This window comes from Manis pentadactyla, chromosome 10 (assembly GCF_030020395.1).
Source record: "Manis pentadactyla isolate mManPen7 chromosome 10, mManPen7.hap1, whole genome shotgun sequence".
NCBI classification, from domain to species: domain Eukaryota; kingdom Metazoa; phylum Chordata; class Mammalia; order Pholidota; family Manidae; genus Manis; species Manis pentadactyla.
The window spans coordinates 36,158,948-36,184,213 of NC_080028.1; the positions used below are offsets into that span (position 1 = coordinate 36,158,948).

At 42.1% G+C, this 25,266-nt stretch overlaps 1 protein-coding gene across 5 annotated transcripts in view; it reads left to right on the forward strand.

Moving 5' to 3' along the window:
* The window catches only part of SLC4A8 (solute carrier family 4 member 8), a 92,470-nt gene that overhangs the window by 32,040 nt on the left and 35,164 nt on the right, over positions 1-25,266 (forward strand). For 2 of the 5 annotated variants that reach the window (XM_036915112.2, XM_057486610.1), the window contains exons 2-10: positions 5,265-5,346; positions 16,142-16,288; positions 16,794-16,929; positions 18,177-18,337; positions 20,804-20,992; positions 21,961-22,052; positions 22,987-23,144; positions 24,036-24,123; positions 25,103-25,249. In XM_036915112.2, coding sequence (XP_036771007.2) covers positions 5,265-5,346; positions 16,142-16,288; positions 16,794-16,929; positions 18,177-18,337; positions 20,804-20,992; positions 21,961-22,052; positions 22,987-23,144; positions 24,036-24,123; positions 25,103-25,249 — 1,200 coding nt within the window. Of the gene's footprint in view, positions 1-5,264; positions 5,347-7,195; positions 9,876-16,122; positions 16,289-16,793; positions 16,930-18,176; positions 18,338-20,803; positions 20,993-21,960; positions 22,053-22,986; positions 23,145-24,035; positions 24,124-25,102; positions 25,250-25,266 lie in introns of those variants that run through there. The other 3 variants (XM_057486613.1, XM_057486612.1, XM_057486611.1) reach the window with 3 other exon arrangements.

The window sequence follows — 25,266 nt, forward strand, 5'->3', positions numbered from 1 at the left end:
GTCCATTAACTGTAAGTGAGAATCTGGTCTGCTACTCGGCTATAATTCATTCATTTTTCAAGGCTCATATAATGCTTTCTCTCTCAAGATGTGCCTTGCAATTTCAGTGTTTTAATGTGTATTTAACCCCCTTAGTTCTTTTTAATCTTATCTAGTCCTTGAGGAAGGCACCCAAATCAATTCACGTTCACACCGTGGGTCATTGTTAGTGAGCTAGGAGGAAGTACAGAAAAGAGGCCTTAAAAACAAGGCCTTTTCTCTAATTTACTCTTATTTCCCTCCTCTTTTCTTTTTCTTCCCTCCTTCCTTTCCTTTTTCTCCTAAACAATATAATGTGGTTCTTAAAATTCCAGTCTCTTCTGAGTCACAGGCTCCCCTGAAAATCTGATGAAAGTTACTGACCCTCTGCCAAGAAAAATGCACACTTACCCACAATCTTCTAAAGCTTCTTCATAGGAACCCTAGAAATCTGTGGTTAAGAAATTCTCTCTACCATAAATACTAATGGTATCAAAGGAAATAATAGCCATCTGGCAAGGAATCTGCAACATGCACAGACCAATGAGACTTGCTATTCCTTCCCTTTCATTTTTTAATGATACAGAACAAACTTTGTATATACTTGAAACTTATGGAACATTTCAAGCATATACCAAAGTAGAAAGACTTGTAAAGGTGAATCATCATGTACCCATGACCTGGCTTCAACAATGAACACACATCTACCTTGTTTCATCTATGTTTCCACCCCTTCTTCAAATCCTCGCTGTATCATTTCATCAGTAAAAACTTCAGTATATATCACTAAAGAGTAAGGATTCATTTTTAAATGACATAACTACAATATCACAACATTATTATTATACTTAAGAATTAACAATAATTCCTTAATGTAATCAAATATCCATTCAGTTGTTTAAATGTCTGAGTGCCTTAAAATTATTTTTTTAGTAGTTGGCTTATTTGCACCAGGATCCAAGCAAGGTCTGCACTTTCACATTCAAGCCTGGTCTCTCAAATGCTTCGGCTAATGACATTTGACAGTGGCTCTGTTTTCTTTGGCAAGACAAAGAAAGTGGATGAACATGTGTTCAGTGAATTTAGGCTGTGCTTAACCAATCTAAATTAAAGAAACAAACAACAAGTCAATTTTCAGCCTAGACTTTTTGGATGATTGGCCTTGCCCTTCATATTTTGCCTTTGTGGGTCTTAGAGTCCAGAAATCAATCATCCCTTCCTCCCCTCCTTCCTCCAGATTCCTGCTGTGTTCTATGCTGTGTCAGGTGTCTATGGACAATACTAATAAGCATTGTCCTCTGAATATTATAAATCTGTGGGGAAGCCAACATGAAAAATTATACATATATATGAAAAAATATGTGGTCATATGATAAAGAGTTCAGAAAACTAATAAATATTCATTCATCAGAATTTATTGGATACTTACCACATATTGGACATTATATTTAGTGCTAGGTACACAGTGGTGAATAGAAGACACACTACCTACACTCCTGAAACTTACAGGAACATAAGCTGCTTACAGTGGTAAGCTACTGAATTGTGTTCTGGGAGAACAGCAATATGAAAATATGTGGCTTCTGCCATCAGGAAATCCGTGATCTAAAAGATAAACTAGGTAAACATATAACAAATAAGTTCAAAATAAAAACAATTTTTTCCACTTTAAAGTTATTTCTCAGAAAGGACTTGACTTTATCTGAGAGTCTTTACAACTTAGATGGAGGTGAAACTCTCATGCTCTGGAAAATTGACTCAAAGCACCTGTGGTGATGAGGAGGCCATTGCTGCTAAAGATGTACTTGAAATTTTTGAATAATTTAAAATATTTATAGAATGTGAGAAAAAGTATTTCTAAATATATTATTTAAAATATCTGTACTCTCTCAGCTTTACCTGTAAATATTTCAGTATGTATATACTAAAATGCTAAAAATTAAGGTTCTTAAAAAATAAGCACAGTATAACCACAGAGAACATTCATTGTCTCTTTTAACCTGTTGGTTTCACCTTTCTCTTTGTCTCTTTCTCATCTTGCAATTATTTGTTTAAAAAGGGGAGGTGGAGAGAGGATTTGTTCTGTTTGCTCCCACAGTCTGGATTTTGCTGATTGTATTCCTGTGATGGTGTTTTTCCATGGAACTCCGTTTCACTGTATTTTCAGTAAATTGGTATTTGGATTTAGAGGCTTGACCAGATTCAGGGACAATTTATTTAGTAAGATTACTTCATGGGTGGTGATATGGTCTCCCATCAGGAGGCATTTAATGCCTGGTTGTCTCTCTCTGTAATATCAGTGGGCCACTGAAAATCAGTGTAATCCATTAACACTTGCAAAATGGGGGTATCTAATTCTAACATTCCTTTTTTATTTATTCTTTTCTATAAGAAGAAGCTTCTCTCATCTACTCTATGGTACAATTTATATAGGAAATCCAAGATACATTTTTACCAGTTTTCAAAATAATGTATGGGTTATTAGGATTCTCCTCCAAGGGTGACCAGTTAGTTACCCTTGTGACCACAAGTGACCCTGTGAACTCATGGATTTTTATCACATTTGGTATGTTCAGTCTATTGCAGTTATTACCCTTACTGATTGATGCTCACCTTGTCCTGTTGTTGGCAAAGTCTCCTGAGGCCTTTTGACACAATCCTAGTTGTCTTTGAGTGCCTTTTAGTAGAAAATGGTGTTCTGAGAGACCACAATCTAGGTGCTAATAACACTCATTGCTACTGGCTGATCATTTTTTCTAGGACTTTTGGGTAGACAGAGCTAGAAAATATAAATTTATAAGTTTAAAGGCATTTAAAGATAAAAATACATCCTACATTGTTGCTGATAATTCTGATTCAAATTCAGGGCTATGTGATTTTTACTTAACTTCTGATTTACACCTGTATCTCCTTTCATGCCTGATGAGAATCCCAGTTCTCAGTCACACTGAGAGTGATGGACTAAGTTCACATAATTTCTCATTTCACAATACACCACAGTATCAGAATAATAACACCAACCCTATAACCAATAATAAGAACTAACAAGCAGTTTAATATCTTTTAAAATTCTTTTTGTCCTTTGGGTATATATGACACTAAGCATGTTTAGTCAGTTTATTATATTTTAGAGTTGCTTGGAATAGTTGCTCTTGAAATAGTTATGCCTCAACTTGGCATTGTTTTCTTTTGTTTTTGATTCCTGGGAATTGCTTAAACATTTAAAAATTTTGTTTTAATATTATATAATGTATTGAGAAAATAAGTTATATTCAAAGAAGTCTAATTTCTATCCCTGCCTCCTCTACCCTATTCTCTCCCTTTTCTATAAGTAACTATTTTAAAAAGTCCTTTATGGCTTATTCTTCCTTTATGTGGTTCTAAGTAAAAGTAAATGCTGATATTCTAACACCATACTTAGATAAAGGCTAGTAAATTACACATTTTTCCCTACCTTGCTTTTAAAGCTTAATGTATCTTGGACATTATTCCATGGTAGTAATGATTTGAAATTTTAAATGTCTATAAACTGAATTCATAAAAAAAATAATTAGACATTTGATGATTTCATCTGCTTCCCTAAAAGGGTATTTATTCAAATTGACCTCGGAAACTTTTTTTGGAGTCTTCTCACTGGGAAAATTGATTGCCTTATATTCATGGTTGCCTTATTTGGGAGCATAGATGATAGCTGCAAAATAGTAAAAGTAGAAGAGTAAGCTGGAAATCTGAGCAGGATCTAGAAGGACGGTAAGGATTTGGTGTGCTGGGGAGCTGGGGAGCTGGCACATTAGGTGAGAGGACAGCGTGAGCAAAGGCACGAAGGTGGGAATGTGCCTGGCACCCAGGGGTCAGTGAGCCTGCCTGGCGCTGTTGATTTGGTAAGCGAAATAGATTGGCAGGAAGATCAGATAAGATTTTTTTGGAAATAATTCAGGGTCTTGATAAGGTAGGTGCCATTATATTAATTCTTTCAACAATGATATATTGAGCACCTACCATGTGAAAAGTCTGTGCAGGGTGCTGGGGAAACAGTGGTGAGGAAGACAGATACTGTCTCTCTCTTAAGGAGCAGAGACATTTCATTACTAAGGAGAACAGTGTGCTATGAGGGCATATAAATTGGGGAACCTCGCTTAGTTCAGTAGGAGGGTAGTCAGGGAAGGCTACCAAGGAAGTGCACTGAAGCTGAGGTCTATGGGTTGATGAATAAGTACTAGCTGCTGGTGGTGGAGGTAGGGGTAGCTGGGAGAAGGTGATAGTTCTAGGCAGAGGAAGCAGCTCTCAGGGAAGAAAGTGAGTATGGTTCCAGAACTGAAAAAAATGTCTAGTATGATTGAAAGCGCTGAACAGTGTGGGATAGAGTGGATGAGATGAGAGTTAATTCAAGAGAAATTGCAAAGGAGCTCTTGATAAGAAAAAGGAACGATTTGCCTGAAGGCATGTAATAGCACTCAGTACCTGTGGAATGGATGAGTAAATAAGTTTGAAATTTCAAATGTGGACTAGAAATGATGGTGTCATAGGTAAGATAAGTGAGCACAGGGTGCTAGTTTTGGAAAGATTAGTTTGATTTTAGACACATGGATCTTGGGGTTGGCATTCCAGTGGCTTGTCCCATACCGAGCCATACAGTGTCGGGCTCCTGTTTAAATTGTAATACTAAAGTGAGGGAAACAAAAGGTAGGGTGCTTTCCTTGGGAATTCTGGTTAGAGGAAGATGAGCTTTAGGATGAGACAGAGGAGACATGGTCAGAGGAGCAGGATGGAGATGTTCGAGGGCAGAGAGGTAGGTAAACAGGCTCAATTGCTGCATAGAGGGCAAGGGGACCAGTTTACACCAAATGAGTCAGGTGGTTGGCCCCACTTCCGGAATGCCAGCACATCCTGTAGGTATATAGGTGGGGTAGGGGAGGTGGAAAAGGCAGAAGATCTGCAGTCACAGACCTGAGCTCAGTGCTCCCTCTGCCAAAATCCCACATTTGTGACTTATTAATGGTGACTAATAATTACACAATACTTACTTAATGTTCTCTGAGTCTCAGGCTGCTTATTTATAAAATGAGAAAGAATAGCTGCCACCATTTGCATCTCAAAGTTATTGTGAGGTTCAAGTGAAAAATACGCATAAACCATTGTGGTTCCCCTGCAAGGGTTGCATAAAAGTACCCTTTTAAGTGCACCCCGTACTTAGAGGAATGTTTGAATGAGTGTGGGCATTACAATGGTTACTTATGTTTCAACAGAGACCAGATGAAGAAGCTGTGGTGGACCAGGGTGGGACCAGTACAGTTCTTAACATTCACTATGAGAAAGAAGAGTTGGAAGGTAAGAGCTGTTGGTCTGTATGATGGGGAAAATAAATGAGAGCAGCCTGGTGTGGGAGGAACAGTTTTGCCATCAGGAGACCTAGGGATGAGTCCTTACTCTTTCTCACTAGCTATAAGACCTTGGGGGAAAAAATCACCTAGTTTCCCTAAGCCTCAATGTCCTTGTCTATTAAATAATGGTAGGGGAATAATACCTTGCTGTTAGGATCTGATGGGCGGCATGTGAGACAGTGCTCTGAGCACTGCAAGTCCAATATAAGTATTAATAAATGTCCCTGAAAATGTGAATTACCCAGATCAGTTTATTGATTCTTTACAACTGCCTACAAATATAAGTATATACAAAATTTTAAAGGAAATAAAGTACAAGTAGTTTAAAAAATTCAGTGGGTCTGTACAACCCTAGTTTTCCCCCATTTCCAATGTTTGCTCTTCTCATTTCTGCCTGGTGTCTTCATCCAAACAAGAAAAGAGAAAACACATACACACCTTTAACATGTTCTTAAAAGAGTTCATAGCACAGAGTTGTATAAAAACCCAACTGAAGTGGAAGGGGAAGAAGAGCCGTTTTTATTGACTGGCGCTGACTGGTTTGCCCTGTAACGGCTCTTCTTCCTTTCTGCCCTGCCTTGCCCTCTGCTCCCCTCACGACCATCGTGTGGTGTCCTTCAGCTTTCCTTTGTCCCATAAGGGTTTAGTTTCCTGATAAGTGACGATGCTCAGTTTTATTAGAGAAGGGCTCAAGTCCAGGACAGCTTTAATGAGAACCCACATTTGGCTCAAAAAGCCTTTGTGGAATTTCTGCAGCATCCCCTGCAATGTTGAAGGCTATGATACAGCAGCTTTCTAATGACTGAGACAGCATGTGAAATGTTCTCTCTGTACTGCTTGTTCCTGTGACATTTTTTCCATCAAAGTTGTACAATCCCTAGAGAAAACTTGTCCTTTGGATGGGGAGAGCAAAAGCTGTGGATAGAGGCTGACTCAGCCTCTGGGTCTGTTACCATGAGAACTTATGTGGGTGGCTCTGTGGAGGTCAGTGGAGTTTGGATATATCAAGGTCAAGTTTTGCAAATTATTTTGACCAGATGGAAGAATAGCCAGTGTGGGTTTCAGCAACTGGAAGAAAGTGGGAGAAGGAAAGGGTGTGGAGGCAGGAGGCTGACATTTGTTATGTGTTAGCCTTTGGATTAGGCACTTTGCACAAGTTGTCTTTTTTATCTTTACACGCCCAGGCTGGTAGGTATCATCTCTATTTTACATGTGGAGAAATTGCTCAGGGTCAGTTAGCCTAATAGCAGGTAAGACTGGGATGGAATTCTGCTCTGTCTACTCTGCCACACTGCCTATAGGGAACGACAGTCTGTAGTACTAACCACCCAACCAGAATATCTTGCTCCTTTTATGACATAAACATCGTACAAATATTTTATCATACCGCACCGCTCCTCCTCCTGCCTAGTAATCCTGTTACTTCCCCACTGTCTCATTGCACTGTGGGGCACTGTTGCTCTCGGTTTCATTGTCTGCACCCCCTAGACCTTTGCCCTCAGCAAGGAGGTAACTGTTTCTGAACAGTCTTGTCTACTTGGGAGTAGGATAATAAACCTGAGCAAACTCTGTTTTGAAAACTGGGTTCCACCCACAGAGGTCAGCTGAGTAATTGGCAGTAGGAGCATCCTATCATGATGACATCATCTCTTCCTTATGCACTTTCCATTTTGTTGTAAAAGATCGCCATCTATGATGATGTTATTACTAGGGGATAGGGTACTGGGAAATGGTCTTTTTTATATAGACCTTCTTGAATACTAGAATCCTATTAATGTTAGCACTTTTTTAAAAAGCACTACAGGTGCCTTTCGGTTTCCGTTCCTGGCCCATGTGAGAGACAGGCCGCTGAGATGAGCGCGATCCAACCTGGGGAGAGCCTTCTGGCTTTAAGCCAACAGGAAGAACTAGAGAATTTGCCAAAAGAATGCCCCTTGAGCAACAGTGAAGATGAGAGGGACGTTGATGGAGAGAGAAAGCATCAAAAGCTTCTGGAAGCAATCAGCTCCCCTAATGGAAAGAATAGGTGGAAACTGGCTGAGAGATCTGAGGCCATTCTGAAGGTATCAGAGTTCAGTGTCAGTTCTGAAGGATCAGGAGAAAAGCTAGTCCTCTCAGATCTGCTTGAACCTGTTAAAACTACGTGCTCATTGGCTACTGTGAAAAAGCAACTAAATAGAGTCAAATCAAAGAAGACTGTGAAGTTACCCCTTAACAAAGAAGAGGTTGAGCAGATCCACAGAGAAGTGGCGTTCAATAAAACCTCACAAGCCCTCTCCAGATGGGATCCCATTGTTCTAAAAAACCGGCAAGCAGAGCAGCTCGTTTTTCCCCTGAAGAGGGAGCAGTCAGCCGTTGCTCCCATTGAACGTGTGCTCAGTGGCTGGAAGGCAAGAACTCCCCTGGAGCAGGAAATTTTTTATTTCCTCTATAAGAATAAGCAGCCAGTGACAGACCCTTTACTGACTCCCGTGGCAAAAGCTTCTCTCAAAGCCATGAGCCTAGAAGAGGCCAAGATACGCAGAGCAGAACTTCAGAGGGCCCGAGCCCTGCAGTCCTACTATGAGGCCAGGGCTCGAAGAGAGAAGAAAATCAAAAGTAAAAAGTATCACAAAGTTCTGAAGAAAGAAAAGGCTAAGAAAGCCCTAAAAGAGTTTGAGAAGCTGCAGAAGGTCAATCCTACTGCAGCACTGAAAGAACTGGAAAATATCGAAAAGGCCAGAATGATGGAGCGAATGAGCCTTAAGCACCAGAACAGTGGGAAATGGGCAAAGTCAAAGGCAATCATGGCCAAATACGACCTGGAGGCTCGCCAGGCTATGCAGGCACAATTGGCCAGGAACAAAGAACTGACACAGAAGCTCCAGGCAGCCTCCCAGAGTGAGGAAGAGGAGGGAGATGTGGAGGAAGAGGGTGAACTCCTTGTCCCTGATGCAGTGAATGAAGTACAGATGAATGCAGACAGAGGGAACCCCTGGATGTGCAGGAATTACTCCAGTGATGCTAAAGAGCACAAAATGGAGAAGGACCCCGAAAAACTTCCAGAGCCTGTGGCCCCCAAGGCTTCTGAAAGTGAAGAAGAAAGACCCCTGGCAGAGGAAGAAATTTTGTTAAAAGAATTGGAGGAAAGGCTATTGCTTAGAAAAATGTCTGAGCTCAACCAGAACGCCAAGCTGGAGGGCAGACGAGAAACAACAGATTCTAGCAGCCAGGAGGTGCTGTCACAGAAACTCAGCAAGGAAAACCATGAATCCAGGAAGCAAAAAGTGAATTCAATTCTGCTGATCCAGAGAGAGGAACCTATCAAGGAAGAAGAGCCCCTGTTGTTCCAGAGGCCAGAGAGAGCACAGACTCTGGAAGAGCTAGAAGAGCTGAGTGAAGAAGGGTGTTTTCAAAATAAGGAGCTTCCCAGATCTGTATTACAAGGGGAGTGGATACAGAGGAACCCAAATAATCAGCCTGATGCCCCCAAAGAGAAGAAAAGGCAGGAGCAAATGATTGAACTGCAGAACCTCCTTACCACAAAGTCTCCTTCTGTGAAGTCTTTGGCAGTTCCAACGACAACAGAGGAGTTGGAAGACAAAGAGGAGAGAGCTCAAAGGCACCTGATAAAGGAAGCTTTTGCTGGGGATGATGTCATCAGAGACTTCTTGAAAGAGAAGAGGGAAGTTGTGGAGGCAAGTAAGTCAAAGGACGTGGACCTGACTCTGGCTGGCTGGGGCGAGTGGGGTGGTGTGGGCCTAAAGCCCAGTGCCAAGAAGAGACTCCGGTTTCTCATTAAAACCCCTGAGGGTCCTCTAAGAAAAGATAAGAATTTGCCAAATGTGATTATCAATGAGAAGCAAAACATCCACTCAGCAGCTCATCAGGTGTGTGTGATTCCATACCCGTTCACCCACCATCAACAATTTGAAAGGACCATCCAGACCCCTATAGGAACTACATGGAACACCCAGAGGGCCTTCCAAAAGCTGACTATGCCCAAGGTTGTCATCAAGCCAGGCCATATCATTAAGCCTATAAAAGCAGAAGATGTGGGCTACCAGTCTTCCTCAAGGTCAGACCTCTCTGTCATGCAGAGGAATCCAAAACAACTCTCCATAAGTCACAAAAAACAGCTGAAGAAAAACTCTATAAATTGAGTTGCTTAAGGAGTCACATCTTGGTGCCCAGAACCAGGCACACCAACTGCTCTTCCATTGGCCCAGTTTTATTCCAAGCTGCAGGACAAATTCCAAAATTGGCTTAGCACACTGTGGATGTAGTTACACCACATTTTAAAAGTAAAGGCATTTTTAACTATTAAAAAAAAAAAAAAAGCACTACAGGCAAATGGAAGGCAAATGGTGCCCACTCCTAAGGCCTGTGTGGTTCTGGAGCAACCTTGGAGAGAAGAGGAGTTGGGATTTGCTGTAGGGTTAACCATGCCGTGGGCCCCACCCCGACTCCCTCTGAGGCCAGCTTGAGGACTCAGTGAGCCTGCACTCAGGGTGGTGGTGTCTCTTGAAGGTGTAGAATAAAATCAGTCCCACTTTGGTGCAAAACAGAAGTAAATTGTGTTCTGATTCAATATGTATGCTGTGATACAGGCTCTGTGGCTGTGATGAAGTCTTCTTTCCCCTTTATTCCATAACCTCTACTCCATGTGACTTAAACCATTCCTTCACTCGTTTTCAGAACTACATCAGAGATTTAGTCTCTAGACATTGTTCAAGACTTGTAAATATGGGTCTTTCTGCATAAATTAATTTCATCAGTAGGAGAAGGTGCATTAAACCATAACGTTGCTTTTTTTTACATATGGGAAGCCTCAAAAGCAAACACTGAAACAGATTTCCAGAGATAAATGCACGAAGAGCAAAAGCCCACACTGTGCTTCAGTGGACTCTCAGTCCCAGGGGAACACGGAGCAGTTGCTTTGGGTAGAGAAATGGCTTTTTCCATTTTTTCTGGCAGTTCATTATTCCTGATTAACTTACTAGAGTTATGAATCCTAAGTTTAATGCCTTCTAATATATTTTTAACAAAGGTAAGAGCCATTTGATTTTATTTGTAAGTTAAAAAAAGAAAGGCTTGCATCTGCCCCACATGTTAGACTCCCCACTGCAGTCACTGACTTTGAGGCAGCCTGTAGCCCAGGGGAGTGGAACGCTGTTGTATATGCTAATGAGCTCTGTGTGCAAGCTCAACAGTGTGTCTGGAGTGCACTTTGTGTTAGTAGGCTCAGTCTCTTGCTGTCGGCTAGGTCCCACCTATGAAATCTGTCCTGCTGTACAAGATTCATTCCCAGTTCACTAATGATTGCTCTCTGTATGTGTAAATATCCCTATTTTTAGAGATATATATGAATGTTATATGTTTCCCATAAGCTTTACTAGATGAATAATTATATTTCCACAAAGAAAGCCCCCAAAGGCTAGGTTTGACAATGACTGGAAAGAATGGGGAATTGTTGGGGAGAGGCGGAGTTTGGATGGGCTGGTAGGTAGACGAAGGGGACAGAGACTCTGTGGTTGGAAAAGCAGTTGAATGGCCAGCAAAGTGACCAAAGATTAATTCAGTTAAGTCACTGGACTGCCAGACTCCAGTTAGAGGGACTAGATTTCATTGGTGCTATGTTCATTTCCTAGTATCCATTTGTTTGTTATCTTTTCTGCTGATTTCACTCAGAAAATCCAAATTTCTGATTCAGAGTCCCTAGCCTAGGAACTGATGCCTAGCTTTCTGACAGTCACTTGGTCCTTCTTAGCCCTGACCCCTGCTGGGGCTTGTTTACATTTCTTCCTGTCTCTGGTGTTTCCTAAAGGCCGGCACTGTGCTTGTAAGGGCTTATACAGCAAAACAAATTGGAACAGAATGGAACCTGTCCCCTATTGGCAGAGTCACCCCAAAGGAAGGGAAGGATCAGTAATCTTCCCAGCTGGTATAATACTGAATTGTTTCAGAACCAACTCGCAACTGGTGCTGAGTAAAAGCACTATGTGCCCTTAAGATACGGCATGATTAAAGAATTAAAGTACATTTGAAACCTTAACAAAAAAGGTGTTGGCTAGTGTTTGTGAGAACTGATTGAACTAAAAACAACCTCTAAGAGAAGGAAAAGTCTTCCTTCTCTAAGATTTAAACTTTACCTTACTACCAACAGAGCCTTCAAAGACATCTGAAGGATGTCTTCCCCTTATGCCTCAGGTCTGCTTAGTGACAATTTAGATTCTAAGCAAAATCATGTATTATTCACTCAACAAATGTTCACTGAGCCCCTTCTATAGTCCCTTTTTGAGCAGTAAGTAAGGATAGTGAGAACAATCGAATCATAGTGTTTTTCTCCAAAGAATAACCTTGCCTGAGCCTTCCCTAGGACTTGGACAGTAGACCCTGGACTAGGCCTGAGAAATGATTTAGTCTAACCTCTTTGTTTTATTTTAACAGTGACAATGAGTTAATTAACCAAGAAAATGAGATCTAATAATGTTTTAATATCTAATCACTGCCCTCCTCAATTTCTCTTTGGAATGTAATTAAAATTAAATAATACTAAAAATGTTAGTATTCAGCAGGAGTCCAGTGGAAATATTTGGTAGGTACTTACGGAGAAGTGGAGGTCCTAGCCTGGCCAGTAACCCTCTGGGGGATTTGCCAGGAAGAGGAAGCACATGGTTGGGATGGCTCTACTGAAGGACTGAAAGCCACTCCTCAGGGAAGCTGTTCTTCATCTAAGTCCCGCTCTACCTAGATGCACCTGATTTCACAAAGCCTCAGTCACTATTTTAGCGGCTGATTGAAGTGGTTCCCTAGAATCTAATAATGCTTTTCACAGCCCACTGTTTCTTTGTGATCTGCCCCTCTCTGTCTTTCTGACCCTCTTGCCTTCCTCTCCCACCCACCTTCACCTTGCTCTGGCCTAATGGCTGTCTGTCACCTTGGAACCAGCCCTGCACATTTCCACTGTAGGGCCTATACACTTGATCTTCCCACACCCTGGAATGCTCTTCTCCTAGGTCTTCTCATGGCCTCTCCTTGGTACTCAGATGTCCCTTCTAATCTGAGCTAAAGTCTCCCTTCTCCATCCTACTCTCTACCCCAGACCCTCTAGCACTTTGCCATATTTTTCTCATAGTAATTATCAAGATTTGAAATAATATGTTTTTGTTTTCAGAATGTCTGTCTCCCCCATACAGAATATGTATCTTGAGGACATGGACTTTGTGCTGATAAAATTATCCCCAGCCCTTGGGACAGGACCTGGCACAGTTAGGTGATGGCTGGCCTGGGCTAATCTCAGTGGTGTACTACAGGAACCCAATTAACATACTGGAGTGGAAAATTATTAGTTAGCAATGGTATTTTATTAAGATGGCATTCAATTTAGTCATTTTCATATTTTATAGTTTTCATTGACAATGTCAGAGGTTTGGAAATCCACATCTTAGCAGATGACCTCTCTGGCTCTGTTTCTGTTTTGATGAAGTTACAAGGTGATTATATTATGTTCAGATATCTGTCAAAAATGTGCACAAGTCAACACAGGATTACCCTAAGACAGGATGAGAGCAAGAGATGTGACTCTATCAGATACCACATATTTTATTCTCCTGTCTCTCAGCACTCTAACAAATCTCTGATCACCTTCCCCTTTAATCTTCACTGTTTCTTTTTTATTTTGCTTTATCACTTTGGAATTTGGAAGACAAGGGAGGACAAAGAAAAGGAGAGAGCAACAGAGAAAGGAATGTGAGAACAGCACCCTAGGACACTGTAGCCCCATTTGGAAGTGGAGCACTATGAAGGAATACCCAAAGAAGAAGTTGAGCATAGTCTTAGGAAACCCTGTTGCTGTGAAAAGAAGATGAAGAGTTGGTAACTCTTTATATAAAGTCCCCTTTTCCAGGAATTCTTCCTGGATTAAACTTCCTATTTTCAGGTTGACTAGCACCTTCTCAGTCCTCTCATGCCTTGTTCAGTATTTCATCCACCACAAACACATTGGCTGTGCTTACACCTTTGTTTTGTGGCCCCTTTCCTATCAGAAGCCCTCTTGGGTCAGCCCTCCTTGTGTACTCCTAAGGAGGTCCTCAGGGGTTATGTTCCTGAGGGAAGCACTCCATTTTCTGAACATTTGTGGAGGGACGACCACGTATAAAACACTGTGCTTTGTTATGTGAAAGATTCCAAGAGGAAGGAGGTCTGACCTGGGACTTTGAGGAGCTTGCCAGTAAACAGTGGGAGGTAAGACTGGTAGCTGCTTCACTTTAATGCAAGGCTTAATATAAGTGCATAGGAGAATGCTAGCCAAGAGCTCCAGGGGTTTAGAGGAAGGAGGCAGCACATCTGCTTGGGGAGATCAGAAATAACACCAAGCAGGAAGGTGCATTTGTAATGAATCTTGGAGGTATAAGCCAAGCCAGTGTTGAGAAAGCACTGGTGCGTTTGTGGACTAGCGCGGTTCAGTTCAGAGAGAAGAGTGTGAGATGATGTTGAGTGCGGCAGTGGAGGCTGTGAGGGGAGATGGAGCTAAAACCAAGCCGTTCTGTTGCTGGGGTAGGTGAGGAAGGTGTAAATCTCTGGATTTTCCCCCCAGAATGTTTACTCATTGTGAACATGTGTGTGGGTCCACTTTTCTCTTGAGCTGATCACTCAGTTCATTTAGAAGTCTTTCCCTTTATTTCCCTATTGAATATGTAAATGTCCTAGATGAAGAAAAGATGAGAAAGGCTGGGGCCTGAGCTGCTGGAGCACAGAGGGTCCTGACTGCATAGGAGTGAGCTGTGATCAGAGCAGGGCTTCAGGAGGATTTGTTTGTAGGAGTGAATTAGTTTGGGAGGTGGGAAGGAGGCCCCTGCTGTTGTCAAAATGGAAGAAGGAAAAGGCCTGACATCCCCAATCTATGGGATATAGCACTGAGGGGCAAGGAGTTGAGGTGGAAATCTAGGGTGACTTTGAGGCATCAAGCCTGGAGAGCATGGGGAGGCCATGAACAGGAACCTGGAAAACATGATTTGAGATGGAGGATGCTAAGTTTGCTTTGGGACATATTGAATCACTATAGATAAATATTTGGGGGTCATTTGTAGAAGTAAACTTTGAAATTAGAAGAGTAGATATCCCTAAAAAAGAGAAGGAAAGGGCCAAGGTTAGAAGCCTGGGAAGTGTTCCCTTGGTGGACTGTGGAGGGGATGGAGAAGCACAGCCACAGGAGTGCGAGTGACACAGGGAGGCAGTGGTACAGGAGCTAAGGGAGCCCAGAGTGCCAAGGGGAGGAAGTGATCAAGGGGCCCTGTGCATGGCACATGGTGGGCTCTCGAGAATCGAACTGAGGTTTAAGATGATGGAGATTTGGCAGTTAAGTGGTTCTTGGTGTCCCCGGTGAGGACAGTGTCAGTGGCCAGTGGCCACATGCAGAGGTTATGGAACAAGTTGATGGTGAGCGAAGAGAGCTAGGCTAGTAGATTGTTCCTGAAAGTGGTTTGATGGAGAAGGGAAGAGAGACTTGAAATCAGGAAAGGATGGGTGGGAAGGAGAGACTAAAGGTAACCGCTGGAGTAGGACTCCAGAGGGCTGGGAGGCCATGCTTGTCAGCCTGTAGGGAGGAGGCGCTGGGGCAGGAAAGCAAGCCAGGCTGAGGTGGAGAGAGTTCACAGGAGAGCCCAAGTCTTCATAGTAAAATAGGGAGCGAGGGCACTGGCTTGGAGGGAGGAAATGTGGGCAGGGCTGTGGGCCTGAGAACAGCGGCTAAGACTGGAACAGCTCCCATGGTGGAAGATGTGGGGAGAGTCTGCCTGAGGCCTAGAGTGCTGAGCAGCAGTGAGCAGCAGTAGGGGGGGCAGACCGAGGCTCTACGCACCAGGAGTGGGAGCGTCACAAAGCCCTTGGTTCTGGGCTCTAGGCTTGGCAGGAAGGCAAGTGCAGCCAGGTGGAGGTGAGGGATGCCTGGAAGTGAGAAGCAGACAAAATAAGTTTATAGAAGGAAAGGAGGAATTAAAGGGGAAAGCTATTGGATCACTTATGGTTTCATGTTCCCTCTCTTTTTGTGCAATATTTAATATTTCTCCATATAACTCCAGCCTCATGCTCCTAATGATTTGTAACTAGCCTTTCACTACTATTCTAGATTTTGTATTCTGCAATGCAGAAAAAAAATGGAAACTGATCCTGGAATGTATTGACTGCTAAAATTTATTTAAGGCATTGCATTTAGCATTTACATACATTACCTTATTTACTGCTCACAAAAACCCTCTGGGTTTAAATAATAAACTTTTAGTATTCTTTTTTGAAGAAAATCAAAGAGAGATTAGGCAACTTGTTCAAGGTCACATAAGGAATGATCAAATTAAGTTTTGGACCCAGGCAGGTTGACTTGAGCACTTAACCACTTTCTGAACCACCTCCTTGCTAAGATATGCTGCAATTATCATAGCATGACTATATTGATTTTTTTCAATCATTCAGTCAAGTTGTAGTAACAACTAGCCTCTGTATTGGCTAGTTTGCAAATCATATGCAGGCACACTAATTCCTTTAGTTTTAACAACACTTCTGGGAGATTTACAGCCACATGCAGGATGAAGGAGAACTTCAACTCCAAGATCTCTATGTCTTTAGTTGTGGGAGTCTTTAAAAGTTTTGTCATTCTAGAGTTGTGACCAAGCCAAACAACTGTAACCTTTTTTTCCTTTCTCTTAAACATGCTAGACTCCTTTTACTAAAGAAGCTCTCACCATAGACCGTCTGCTTCCTTCTAGGCCATAGAACTCTGTACGTGGGGGTTCGGATGCCCCTGGGCCGGCAGAGCCACCGCCATCACCGGACTCATGGCCAGAAGCACCGGAGACGAGGGCGGGGCAAAGGCGCCAGCCAGGGGGAGGAGGGCGCGGAGGCCCTGGCGCATGGTAACACTCTTAGGAGGGAGGGCAGGTGTCCACGGCTTGGAGCCTGGTGAGGCTGAGGGAGTGTGTGATGGACATGAAGCAGGTGGTCTTGATTCTCTAGCCCTTCTGTAGAGTTTTTAGAGCTAGCATCTAAGAAGAAGGAATGTCTCTGGGAATCAAATATCTCTTTCTAAAAGACATTTGAAAAACAATCAGTACTGTAATAGGTGAAGTCATTTGCTAGAGAATTAACCATTCCTTTGATCAAATTCATCAGATTTCCAGTTTCTTGTGGGTTTTCTTCAAGAGATCTTAGTTAATAATTTTTTCCTCCCATGAAACCACTTCTGCAGAATAGCCTTTTTTTTTTTCTGGGAATAAAGACATTTTTTTGATCTGTGTTTAGAATTGTCTGCTATATGTTCCTGAAGTTAGAAGGCCCCCAAATGTGGCCAAGGATGACAGAATGTGGTTTCTGTTCTAAGATGTGGCAGGGAGCAGACCTTTCTCTGTGCTGATTTTCCAGATACACCATCTCAGCGTGTTCAGTTCATTCTTGGCACTGAGGAAGACGAAGAGCATGTGCCTCATGAGCTATTTACAGAGCTGGATGAGATCTGTGTGAAAGAGGGAGAAGATGCCGAGTGGAAGGAGACAGCCAGGTGAGGCCCTGAAAAAGCCTGGATCCGAGGTTTGCTTGCATAGGCAAATGTGTACCATCCCACAAGTGGCAGGCTGCTTGCCTCTTATTTTTTCATCAGAGATGTGAGGACTGACGTTTGAGTCTTTGCTAGGAAGTCTTCGTGTTGGCCTCTGTAGTATCTCTAGTAACTTCTCTGCCAAGTGACATTGAGCCTGGGATTGGGGACAGGAGCACAGAACCTTTAGGGGGCACTTTCTTATTTGTTTAGGCCCCAGAGTAGTTTCATGGGCTCTTTTGTTATTATAGGCAGGCTTAGAAAATGCCTGACAGGACCACCTTGGTTTGGACCTACCCTGGCAGACGTAGCATAGGTCCAGACTCTTCCTGCAGGCAAACCAAAGGGCCATTTGGGCTTTCATTCACTGGAAGTTCCAGAATTTTTGAGATACCATTATGGACAATCTAACTGCAGGGAACCCTTGGGATTATAGCCAGGCTGACAGTAGGCTTCCAGGGGTAGTTGTAGAGTGACTGTGCTTGTTGGAGGTTCAAACGCCAGAAAAGCCCTCAGTATCTAATGTCCCTCTAATAACTGACCAGGGAGCTTTTTGGATAAAAGCCAGCATGCCTGAACCTCAGGGAAGAAGGCAAGATAGGTAACTAGCAGACAGTAGCTCCAGCTCTCATTGGAACAGCTCTTCCTGGAGGCCTGCTATATCCGTGGATGTTTTCTATGGGTAGAGAGGATTAATCAAGCCAGTCGATCTGATACCAAGTAAAAAGACAGTTAGTCTTATCATTCTGTCTTTGCATATTTCTTAACGTCATACAGGTAGCCTTTAAAAAAAGAACAATATTACCATTTTATTAATGTGATTTGTCTGTATCCAAATGATACAGATTAACTTTTTTAAATTGCACATGTAATACATATTCATTATGGAAAATTAGAAAATAAAAGCAGAAAGAAGATAAAAATTATGTATAATTCTACTACCCCAGGGATAATGTAACATTTGGTCCCTTACACATGTGTGTATTTGTATTTTTAAAATTTTTCTTTAAATAAAAATGGAATCAAACTAAAGTCAGTTTTGCACTGTTTTATAACCTGCTTTTTAAACTTACCAATGTACCCTGCCATACAGATTTGATTATAATGTTTAATATAACTATTCAGATATCTTAGTGGCTTACATTAAAAATTCTCTTTTAAAAATTCCTCATTTTCTGTCTTTGGCATCGAGTTGTTTGTAATGCTTTCAGGTGGCTGAAGTTTGAAGAAGATGTTGAGGATGGAGGAGAACGCTGGAGCAAGCCTTATGTGGCAACTCTTTCATTGCACAGTCTCTTTGAGCTGAGGAGCTGCCTTATTAATGGAACAGTCCTTCTGGATATGCGTGCAAATAGCATAGAAGAAATTTCAGGTAAGATTAGGTGAGGGAAAATAGAGGAACATTGTAAATTGATGTGTGGTGTAGAGCAAAGTGTAAGGTGGCTATGTGTCCTTAAGTAAGTCACTTAACCTTCCTGAGCTTAATGTCCTCAGCTGCAGGATGGGTTTAAAACTAAGAAACTACTCCACCTATTTCACAGGCTTATTATGGGATTCAAATGATGTGGTGTTTAGTCTTCCATTTGGCTGTTCAGTCAACAAACATTTATTTTGTGTCTATTTATGCTTGATAATGTTCTGGGGATAGGGGAATAAAGACGCACAGTTCCTACTCTCAAGGAGCTCTCTTTGTAGTGGGATAAATAGCCACGGAACAATTCAAACAAGTGTAACCGAGATGTGTTTTGGTAGTGATCAGAGAATACTGGAAGTTTGTGCAGAGAAAAAGGAGCTATAGTTAAAGAAAGATTCAAAAAATATAGCAGCTAGGGAAGACTTGTAAGAAATTGAACTGAAGTATTCCCAGTTTTCAGCAACATGTGAAGGAAATGTCTGATGGAGTTCCCTGGTATGGTTAAGTGATATGTTTTGGGAATGGAGTTTGAGAAATACTTGGGAGCAGGTAAGCATATTTTCCCCTCAGCTTGGCCTTGTGTGGCCAGATAGGTTAAATGAAGATTTCTTCAAACTTTTCTCCAACTCAAGTATCCAAGTAATTCTCTCTCTTAGGTCACATGGGAATCTGGGGGTGGTGATGGTTAGCACTGACAGGATCCTGTGTCCCCTCCAAAGGGGAAAGTTATTCCTTGTTTCTTCGGCTTCCAGTTTCTGGTGGCTCCAGGACTCCTTAGCTCATGGCTGCATAACTCCAACCTGCCCCTGTCTCAGGTGGACTTCTCAACCAATCTCTTCTGTAAGAATATCTGTCAGTGTCATCCAGGATGCTCTCATCTTGAGATCCTTAACTTAATTGCATGTGCAAAGACCCTTTTTACAAAAAAGGTCACATTCACTGGTTCTGGGGGGTCAGTACATAGATGTGTGTACTGGGGAGGCACCATTCAACCCATACAGAAGACATGAGGAGAGGAAGTTCCAATTCATCAGTGTCAGATGCTGCAGAGGTCAGGTTATGTAAGGACTAGACACATCCATCAAATTGGCAACTGGTAGGTTATTGATGATTTTAGCAAAGACAATTTTATTGAGGTAGTCAAATTGTAGGGGGCTCAGGAATTTTTCTTTTGAGAACTTAAAGTGATAGGAGTGAGAGGGAGAGAGGAGGCAGTAGGTAAAGGGAGACCTGTGGTGAACATCTTCTTCTCTTTTTTTTTCAAGATGAAGTATCCCAAAGCATGTTTATAATATGGGAGCAAGGAACTGATCAATGTAAAGAGTAAAGATAAACATAGATCTTTGGCTTGAATGTTCAAATTAGATTTTCTTTTCTTTTTTCTAGCATTTGGATAGTCATGGATGGAGTTGCAGTTGAGAATCGGTTGCAATTTTAGGGAAGCTTGGGGAGGTGTGTAGGATTGAAACTGCCATGGTTCTTCACATTTGGTACCTCCGTTCAAAATTCGATGTATTTATGTTAGTGATAAAGATAGGTAAACTGTATCATGTGTTAACTGTGAATCAGCACTTTATGTATTATCTCATTAATTTTCTAAGGTGGATGATAATATTCATTACATATTACAGATGAGGAAACTGAGGTTCAGAGAGATTATGTAACTTGCCCAAGATCACACAGCTAGAAGGTGGTAGAAGTGGGGTGGAATGTGGGCCTATAGCTCTAGAACCCGTACTGTTAACTGCTGTGCTGACTGCCTCTCCATAGCAGGTGCTGGGATTTCCCCTCACCTCTGCTGGGCTTGACAACTTAAAGGTTCACGCTTTGTGGTAGCTGGCTTTGGTGTTTAGTTAACTTAATTATTCTTTTAGGTTCCACCTGTAAGTAGTCATTTATTCATCTTGACAATAGTTATAGTTCCTCTTGACAATCACAGCAATATTAAAACCTTGGAGGAAGGGAATATAGAGGAACTTTGGCAAATGACAGAACAAAATGGGTAATAATGTGGGCTTTTGAGTCAGTCTGGGTTTGAATCTCAGCTCTGCAACTTACTAGAGGTGAGACCTAGGGGAATTTTGTAATGTTTGGACCCCAGTTTCCTGATCTGTAAAGTTATAATACAACGTACTTCTCAGAGTTTTTATAAGGATTAGACTCGATAATCTATGTAAAATTCAGAGTATGGTTCCTAGCACATATTAAGTGTTTAATAGCTTCTATTTCTAATAATAGTGATTTGTTACATGAATAAAGTATAACTTGTCATAGCTACTATTATCAAATAGCTCTGCCAGCCACTGGAAAGGAAACTGTACCTCAATGACCCTGGTGGAACTGCTTCCTTCTACTCCTTGCTCCTCACCTGAAATTGGCCTCTTTCTTTGGCCCTCAGTTTGAGTGTTCATATTCTTTTTCCAGATCTGATCCTAGACCAGCAAGAACTGTTCAGTGACCTGAATGACAGCATGAGGGTTAAAGTACGGGAAGCCCTTCTCAAAAAACATCATCATCAGAATGAAAAGAAGAGAAATAACCTCATTCCCATTGTTCGCTCCTTTGCTGAGGCTGGCAAGAAGCAATCTGATCCACATTCCATGGATAAAAATGGTCAGATTATTAAGAGCTACTGTTTTCTCTTTTATTAGTAAGACATTTAGGAATTAGTTAGAGATGCTAAGTCACTAGAGGGTGGGGTAGCATTTGTCTAACATGCTTTCATGCTCGCTCAAACATGGTACATTTTGGTGATTGGCAAGATGGGTGGCTGGGGCTGGTGACCATCTGTTTCTTGTGGCACTTCAGATTCATGCCTCAGGTAGATCTCAGTGGGCCCGTGGTGATAGGTTTGTGCCCCAGAGTGGCCTCAGAATTGATGTAGCTTTGGGGAGATAGCCCCACACACTGGGGATAATTTGAGACCAGAGAAGGCCAACTGGAGCTTTTTAGGAGTAAATAAATATCTTAGATAAGGGAGGCAAAATACTATAGTACTAAGACTTCCAGGCTTAAAATCCTGGCTTCACTAGCCAAGTGTGTGGCCTTGGGCAACCTCACAAACCCCTTTATATCCCACTTTCTCCTCTGTAAAATAAGGGTAATAATAGGATCTGCTTCATAAGTTATTATGAGACTCCAGTAAATTAATCCATATAAAGCCTTTAGCCAGGTGCATGGTGGGTTGTAAACACTCATGAATATAGGCATCTATATTGGTCTCCTTGTCCCCACATTTCCTGAATCATAGTGCAGGATATATGCCTGGGAATTGGTATATTTGAAAAGTTCTCCATAGGCATCTCTGATAGGCACTCATGGTTAAGGATTAATAGAGGAAGAAAAGAGGGTCACATATGTGTTCCAGAAGGAGGTGCAGAAATAGTAAGCCCTGTGTCCTCCTTTACCCCTTGCTGGCAGGTAAGGGGATGGGCATGCGCGAGTCCTGGCTTCATAATCATCTTAACCTCTTTTCTGTGTGGGCTCTGCAAGAGGTGGCCATGCCGGTGGGTGATGGATGGGGTGTGTTAGGAGGAGGAAAGGGCAGAGACTCAGAGAATTGTTTGCTTTTCTCCAAGTAGGTCAAACTGTGTCTCCTCAATCCGTTCCAACTACAAATCTTGAAGTAAAAAATGGAGTGAACTGTGAACACAGTCCCGTGGATTTAAGCAAGGTGAGCAGAGACATGGGAAGCTGACTTACAGGCCTACGAGTATATCTAGTGGAACCCAGAGTCCAATTGCTGGAAGCTGGGTAAGTTTTGGTATTTGAACACCCTTTCTCCAAGACCAGAGCCCCTTCTGCAGGAAGGAGGCCCATCTGCTCATGTCTTCTCACTTCTTCTCCAGCCTGCATGGGGCTGACTCCTTAGTTTGTTCCAGCGGGTTCAACGTGCTGAAACTGAGACTAGCCACTGATAATCCTCCCTGACACAGCCTTCCTGATTTCTCAGAATTATTTTTTAGTACTTGCTCTTCAGCAACTCTTTCTTATTATGTCCAAGGGTTTTGCTAAACCACAGTTTTGCTACTGTCTCCCAAAACTACTTCATGCTTGAAACTCTTTCTGGGGACCATGCCTTCGGTACCCACGGCCTTCCACAGCAGCTGTGCCTACCACGGTTTGTGTTCCGAGCCTCATCGCCCTGCCTCCGGCCTCTTTTCTCTCTGGTCTGTCCTTGACACTCTCTAAAACACAGTGTCATGTCACTGCTTTGCTCATGAGCTCCCTGTTTTGTTTAGAAAACCTGAAATTCTGAAAAAGCATTTTAGAATGGAAAAAAATTGACCTAGAACTTCAAAAATATTCTTCTTTGAGGAAGCATGGTAATGGAATTCAAATCAGAGCGCCTGGATTTAAATTCTCTCTTAAAAGCTCTATTGTCCTAGGCAAGTCAACTTCCCCTCCCTGGGTTCTCAAGTCACTTCATTTTTCAAAATAAAAAAGATGTAGTATATCCACCTTACAGTTACTGTAAGGAGCAAATGAGATAGTGTGAGAAAACATTTGCAATCATGAAATGACATATGAATGTAAGGTATGAGGAGGGTGATTGATGTTTGAGTTGATAGCTTCCAACCTGTCAGAAGGTTTTTCTGGACTTTCAGGTGGACCTTCATTTCATGAAAAAAATCCCTACTGGAGCAGAGGCTTCAAACGTCCTGGTGGGAGAGGTGGATACCCTGGACCGCCCCATTGTCGCCTTTGTGAGGCTGTCTCCAGCTGTCCTTCTCTCAGGCCTCACGGAAGTGCCTATTCCAACACGGTAAAGACAGAGACTGCAAAACTCAGGTCATTCAGTCTAAAGTACAGGTTTTTGTGAGCTCTGGTGGGGGAAACCAGCTAATTCCAAAATTTAGGATTAATTAGCTTTGGGAATCCTGTTTGAAATTCAGCAGTGATCTTACTGGTGTATATCTGATTAACCTCCATGCAGAATTCTAAGACTGTTAAGGTTAGGACTGCACAGTACCTGAAGCCTTGGAAAAGCATTCACAGGGCATAGCAAAGGCTAATGACTCATTGTGCTGGGAAGCCTAATCCTACTGTCCCAGTTCTGTAGAGCCACATCCTAGGGAAACATCTCTGAGCAAAGGCATTGATGTCTCTTTTCACAGTTCTGGCAGGATCTGTCTGTTTGCAAATATATCTACATTTGTTCAAAAGACTATTCATGTACTCTGAAGGTAGTGATTCAGGTGATTCAGAGCCCCATTAATCACAGAGTATTCAGATGTCCAGAACACAATTTAGACTCCTCTACTGGGCTTGATCATTTCAACTTCTTTATCCCTCTTCTCTCCCTATCATTTTCTTATTAGAGCAATGAATGAGGTTCAGCTAACCTTGAATTTGCACTACAATGCCATGTTTTAGAAAAGCATCCTTTCTATAGCAAGGGATTGTATCCATGGAGACCCTGGGAATAATAACCACATTATTGAATGGAATCATACACATAGCTTCCAAAGCTTGTAGTGGTGCTGTTAGGTCAAGGTGACTCATATTGCTCCATCATTAGACTATTTCCTTTTATTAAAGGTACCGTGATGACTTCTGTTTGATAGGAGAGAGAAATGTTCTTGCTGTTTAGAGAGAAGTAAGATGCTACTTCTTTGTTTACTTACATGATTTCATCTTCTGTGTGTATTGCCAGATTTTTATTTATCCTATTGGGTCCAGTAGGGAAAGGTCAGCAGTACCATGAGATTGGCAGGTCCATGGCCACCATCATGACAGATGAGGTATGCACCCCTTCTGCTTTCCTCATTCACCCTATAAATATGTCTTGAGTATTTACTCTGTGCTGGGCCCTGTGCTGGTTGTTGGGGATGAAATAATTACAACTGCAATGTCTGCTGAGAAACAGTTCAGGTCATTTCTCTGAACGCCTATTGTGGGAGGACCAAGCCTGCTGGGGGACATTTTTTCCTGTCATCTCTCCCTTTTTGAGTAATCAGATTGCAGAGAAATCATTTTTGAGGAAGCATCATAGGAAAATTATTACTGTCAATTAGGATACCTAAAGAGAAAGATACTAAGGCTGACAACTTTCTAGAGAAGATAGTTAATTAAATGCATCCAAGCTATTTCCATAAAGAACTCTCACTCCTGTTCTACATAAATGATACCAGTTTGTGAAAGGGTCAGGGTTATGAGCTTGGGCACTGCGATGTGCCAGACAACCAGACGTTTGTTTACCACGGTGCTGAGCCCCCACTGCATACCAGAGTGCCGACTGTTCTGCTCATGTAAGCTGCAAAGCAGGGCTTTCAAAGCACATGCCTTAGCAGCCAGAGGGACATGGGGGCTGTGTTTTACTAGCTCTTTAATTGGGAGGCCTTTTTCATTGGCCTATTTAACTGGGAGGACCTTCATCAATAATTCCCTCCAGTTTTTCCAACTGTTAAGATCAGGAAAACTTTCCCATGCATCTTGCCTTTTGTTTCATCCTTTGAGGAGATAACAGAATTATTACCACTTTAGAGTCATGTCATCTCTTCTTATGCTAATAGACATATATTTAGTGCTTTTAGATCAATCTCAATGTCAGGGTCAGTTTTATCCTTCATCCTTGCACTTGTCTAAGTGCTAGAGTTCTCCACCTTCAGATTCCCCTAACAGATGGAAATCAAGAGGTTATATCCATCCTTCACCTATCCATTGGTGATTGTTTTAAGTAAAGTTATTTTCACTTTCCTGAGGGTTTTTTCTTCTCTGTAGATTTTTCATGATGTGGCATATAAAGCTAAAGAACGAGATGATCTTCTGGCGGGGATTGATGAGTTCCTAGACCAGGTCACAGTGCTCCCTCCAGGGGAGTGGGACCCCTCCATTAGAATTGAACCACCCAAAAACGTCCCTTCCCAGGTAATGTATGCACATTA